We start from the raw sequence: 6096 nt of genomic DNA on the forward strand, positions 1-6096 counted from the left end.
TATATATATATATATATATATATATACTCGGTAAACTGGAGACAAATGTACATAAATCAGTGTCCTGAATCCCCTGACTCTTCAGACAAAGAAATGTGAATCCAAACAGCTGTGCTCCTCCCTGTCTGTCGCCCTGTCAGTGTCTAAAACAGACCACAGCGATCTGTCTGTCATAAAAACTTCTCCTCCCTACCTCCCTCCGCTGCAGAAAAGCTGAGCCCAGTGTGCAGCAGTTCCATTTTTACAGCCAATGGTACATTTAGAGTTGGAGTCTGCACACCACCAGTGCCCCATCAGCCACACCAAATCAATACACCAACTGTAAATGCAACTTTATGACCGTGTGTGTGTGTGTGTGCGTGCGTGTGCTCGCGGACACTGTATGTGCTCATAAAAACGCCATTGTCTTTGTGACCCAATATCAGGGACCGAACAGGAAGCAAATGAGCTGCATAAAAAATGGTAATTCCCCTTTGATTTCCTCAGAGCATTGTAAAGGCTCCTTCATTATTGGGAAGACAGAATATTTTACTGTAATCCCTGGCTATCACTGGACGGTAAGCCTATAGCATAAAACTGACTCCAACCATGTGGGCTGCTTTATGTTTTGTCCAGCTGACCAATCAGATTAGATTTGGATTCCCTTCTGAGCTCAGCATGCGCATTGCGCATTTAGATTTTAATTTATCCAGGGAAAGATATCCTCCAAGCCCAAATGCTGCCCAAAGCACCACTTTTCTTACTTACTGAGGGAATCCGATCAATTCCACTGGAACAGTAGGAGGCGAAGAGCTGTCCTTCGGGGGGTTTTGATAGTAGTTTGGGATTTCAGCTGCTCATTTTAAGTTTCCAAGCCCACTCCTCCAACCCTCCACACAACCACTGTGTTTCAGCACTTTGAAGAAACAGGAGAGTACAAGTCATCTTACTTGGAAAGTCTCCTTCAGACCATACGAGTCTGCCTTCATATTCGGTACATTTACTTGCTTTAAAATCTCCTCGTTATTTGCTTTTTGTTTACTGAATGTCTCAAAATTGAGGATCAATACATTTAAATTGAAGGGATGTTATTCTTTGAATTAATAGAAATTGCTTTGGAATTTATCTTTAGATCATCGAAGCAAACCCTACACTACATCACAGCAAATCCAACCAATGAATTGTTTTATCGTTCCAGTACTCTTTTGGCGCAGACCCAGTGACTTCTTTGTTGGTTCCACTAGAAGAGGAGCTGTTGAAGACGACACACACTTATTGTGGTAAATCTCACACACTCCTTACCAAGAGACTGGCACACAGCATGGCAAACATCAACAGACAGGCCCCGCGTGGACGGTTACAAAACCGAATCACAATGATGCGACCAAGGCCAAGAGACTTTCTTCTGACCGGCAGGACAGACTTGTCCTTGAGCAAGAAACTTAACCACCAACAAGGAATATGAACCACTACAGCTCCCTAAACATGTTTTTACTAGGAAAACTGTTCAGTAACAAGGAACCTGAGTTGTCTAAAGATGCATTGACTACTTTGTGGAAACCAATGAGTGGAGCTTTTAGATCATTTTGGTGAACATCTTCTCTATAAAGGTGCTGACACACCAAGCAGACGGCAAAGAACTAGTGGAACTATAGGACATTATTTTTATTGTTTTGTTTTGTAATGTGTAGGTATGTAGATCTTTTAAAAGACATGTTTATGTTGAAATAAATATAGCTATACAAGTAGTTATGTATCCCCTTGGTGTGTCAGGGCCTTAAAAGAGTTGGGCTTGTCTCAAACTGAGACTAATACGTGCTCACCTCTTGTAAGTTGCTCTAGATAAGAGCGTGATGTAAATCTCTGAAATCTACTGTAAATGTCGCAAAGGCCAATTGGCCTTGTAGCAAAGTACTGATTTTGGAAGAGAAAAATATTTACTACCGATGGACACGTTTTTTTCTTCTCCAGGTGTTTCTGATACAGCCTTTCACAACATTTTATATTTTACTGCCAAATGTGGATTTTTATTTTTTTAAACCAGCGAGCTTTTAGTCTCTTCCATGTAATATTTTGTTCTCCTTTCAGTGCCTTTGGTTACTGACTAAAGGTCACTATTCCTCTCGGTGTAAAAGATCTGTACAAATTTGGAAGAGTAGCTCTTGACTTTCCATATTGGAGAATTTAAATGAACCTTGTTAAACACTCTTATTAAAAGAGACAAACGATAATATCAGACCTGGACAAGAGCTTTTAGCCGGGCCTATTTTGAGAGATCTATGCACTGGACCACTTTTCCCAACTTCAGAACCATCTCAGTACCAACAAGATGGAAGAAAAGTAATTTCTGAGAACACGCATGAAATATTTATAATAATAATTTCAGAGTTTGTAAAGTGATTATGTATGTAATCACTGTATGGAACAGTTCTTCATATGTGTGGAATATTCTCCCAATGTGATTTTCTACTGTGGCAGGGGTGGAGCATAAGGATTTCTATCATAGTACTGTTTTCCTGATTAAAGATTTTCCTATTCTGTGTAATTTTATCGTTAACACAGGTAACCGTGACCCGAATTAGAACAAGCACAATGTGGTGATTCACATAGTCAGAGGTCATTTGCATGTGTGATGTTTGTCTACACTTTTGTTTTTGCTTGTTTGAAGAGGCATGTTTCTGGCACATTGCTAAATAATTAGGTACAATGTACTCTTTTTTTTAAGGTTGTTGTTTTGCAGATATGCTAAAAAATCCTATTAGGTTAGTTTATTATACACAGTACAGCCAGCATATATAATGCAGAGAAATTATTTTTGAACATGTGAATAAGCTAAAAGTTCCACTCCTGATGCCAAAGCATTCTTTTTATTACTCTAATTATGGATTTGTGCCATTGAATGTATTTTTTTTAACACTAAGGGGTGAAATCAAAATGTTATCAGTGCTTATGTTCGTGTAAGGATATCATTTGTGACACGTTTACCTTTTTATGTCATGTTTTGTGTTTTTATTTTTACATTAAAGATCTTGTCAGTGTTGTGAAATTCGTACAGCGGTGTGTCCTGTTTAACCACCAGAGGGTAGCATTTTTTGATTGACTGCTTAAGGATGAAGGACATTTAAATTTATGATAAAGGAGTAATTATAAGGGGGAAGCTTTGAACAATTAATAATCTGTGTTGCTGTCTTTTAACTTGAAATATTTCCAAGACTTTTCATATTAGATGTTTTTCTTTTTACCAACCTAAGGCATCTTTTTTAGTTTATTCTATAAGAATCTAGCTTGAAAAAGATTGATTCTGTGTTTCTCTTGCCTCTCCGGGCAGATCAATGGACTTGCCGATAATCTATGACTAGGCTGAAGCTGCTCCACCATTTCTGCTTCGGCTCTGAGGTGCTCATAAAGTGTAAGTGATAGACCAATAACACAGCTAGATAGGTAGTTGTTTGTAAATGGCATTAACTATGGAGAATGAGTTTATGCTTATTTCCATTAGGTGGAAGATACAACTGCCCATTTATGGCTCCAGAGGTAGTTTGATTTATTGCACCAGAAATATCCTTCATTCATCACTATATATCCGTATGAGAGCTTATCAATTACCTTTATTGACCTGTGTGCTTAAATGCTTCATGTAACAGGCAAGGTCCCCAGGGAGAAGGGAGACAATGGCTTGGATTGAGCACCACGTTGAAAAAAATCAATACAGTCCATCTTCCAAGGTTTCATTTTCCTGAAACTACACGTTTTATATCGTAATAAATAACTCTGGGTTTATATCTTTTGTGCCATTGTAGCAGGAACAGAAACTATTCAAAATAAATATGTGTTGTCCAGCATTTAGACTGGGGTCAGAGTGGGAGAGATGAGGGGAAAATGGGCACATCACAGAGTAATTAAGTGGGAGAGTGTGTTTAGGATGGAGAAAAGGATAATTATTTTTTAAATCCAGGTAAGGTTGCCCATACTCTATTTTTACAGCACAAAATGTTGAATAGGAGAGATGAGTGCATAGAGTGGAAGGACAGAGAAAAGGCTGATGGAGTGTGTTAGTGATGAAAGAAAATAACAAGGCTGTCATAGCCAATATAGCAATTAGGGAACGTTGTTGCTTCAGAGCTCCATCTTTTGGTTATCGCTTTCCTGAAAACACAGGTGGAACTTTAAATGGGATCATCAAAAGCAAACAACATCAGAGAGATTTCTAGAGAAACAAATATGATATTGTGGGCATGCACCATTTGGATGACGTACAGTGTATCACTGAATAAATAGTGGGCTAATAACTGTATTCATTGATCAAATAGGGTAAACAACCACTGAAAAAAAATCTGAAATTGATAAATGCCACAAGAGCCTTAACAGGTAGATAAGTGCAGCATAAGAAAACTACAATATCATTTTAACTGGGCAATAGGGAAGCTTTTCTGCTGATCCATCAACACTTCCTCTGTGACTCTAAATGCAGAGGCATCCAGTTTGAAAAAAAGAAATCTGATGTTACATACGCCTGCTCAAACACTTGAGCCCAAATATGGTTACAATTGCTGGTCTATAAAGCCTTCATAAATGAGTTATTAACCATTATTATAGCACAAGTTAAAAAAAAAATAAAAAAGCCTTTGTGTGTGTGCCTTATTAGAAAGTGGTAACTCTTTGACTATGGGCTCTCTGAGCTTCGGCTGTGCTTGAAAATATGTCATTCATAGAAAGTGTACACTTTGATCTAAAGTAAAAGTTGCTTTTATTTATGTGACTTGCCATATAAGACAACACAGCATCTGTCTAATTCTGACAGCTTGAATCATCTACAGCATATGGATGCATAATGCACACATGCTCAAACACCTCCAAATCAAGCAGATATATTTGGGTTGAAAGGCATCACACACACTCATTCACTCTTATACTATATATAACTTCTGCTCCACATATCTGAGCTTGTACTGTATGTCATATGTACTCCTATACTGCACAGTAGGGGGTCATTTACATGTTGTAATAGGGTCTACATATCACTGCTGCAGGAGATGGGAGACAGTTCCCTACAAACAGAATGTCATGTTCTGAGCTTCTTATTTACATGTGTGTGACTCCAGGGTACATTTGATGCCCAGTGAGACGGAATATGACGTATTTGCTCACAGTGACACTGAATCTGCTTTGGTGATTCACCGGGTACGTCATATGAAGAAAGAAAGAGAGAGAGAGAGAGAGTGATGGATATTTCAGCAGATTGGTTTATTTACTTCACAGCTCATTTTCTGTATGCATGTGTTTGTCTTGACACGGGAAATGCCACGCAGCCGAGCCAAAGGATGTTTCTTTCCAGCTCTCTGCAAAATCTGTCTGCTTTCAAGGGAGGCAATCACTCAGGAATATCCAACTATAATCAGGCTGTGCGCCTAATGCAGTCCTTGTTTTTGTCCTCATCTTTAAATGCGTGCTCCTTCACCTTCTCCCTTTTCAGCCTTTTATTTTACCCTGCCCATGTCTCGTCTTTCTTCTTGTGTTCCTAAATTCCTATCTTTCCACATGATTTCTACAAGAATCTACCTTTAACATCCTTCTCAGTGTCTGACCTAGTTTCTCATGCCGGATTTATTTTTTTCTGTACCCATCAGGGCACTCAAACTTTCAAAGACAAACCACACTGTGAATACAAAAATGTGCTCATCAAACATGCTCATATGTTCTTTGTTTTTTAAAAGAAATGGCAACAGAATGTTTTCAAAGATAGATTGTATTGCAGACTCTCTCAACTCGATGATTTCTAAAATTCCAGCCCGAGTCTGTGCCTCCATGCTAGCCTTGGGGTTAGGAGCTCCTTAGCTTTGTACTAGACTGTAGGCTCACATAAGAGCTAAAACAAAGCTGCTACTGTAAGACAAACCCATTCAAGGACAATAACGAGACACTGTTCTCTTTTCAAGCATGTGAGGTTGTTTAGCTAATGCTCGCAACAAATTAACAACATGACATCATGACTTTGCGTAATCATGCACGCCGACTTTCTTTAGCCAACTGTGCGTGGCATGTTTTCGCCACTTAGCATGTTATCTCCAGAAGAATTTAACGGTTTAGTTTAGGAAACATGACACCCAGTTGGATTTA

General features: G+C 38.7%; 1 protein-coding gene across 1 annotated transcript in view; it reads left to right on the forward strand.

The window, feature by feature from the left end:
* Positions 1–1620, forward strand: part of gxylt1b (glucoside xylosyltransferase 1b) — an 8130-nt gene extending 6510 nt beyond the window's left edge. The window contains exon 7 of the mRNA XM_034862952.1: positions 1178–1620. Coding sequence (XP_034718843.1) covers positions 1178–1444 — 267 coding nt within the window. The 3' untranslated portion in view covers positions 1445–1620. The remainder of the gene's footprint in view (positions 1–1177) is intronic.
* The last annotated feature ends 4476 nt before the right edge of the window (positions 1621–6096 follow it).

The sequence above is a fragment of the Etheostoma cragini genome, chromosome 23 (assembly GCF_013103735.1).
Source record: "Etheostoma cragini isolate CJK2018 chromosome 23, CSU_Ecrag_1.0, whole genome shotgun sequence".
Lineage (NCBI taxonomy): Eukaryota > Metazoa > Chordata > Actinopteri > Perciformes > Percidae > Etheostoma > Etheostoma cragini.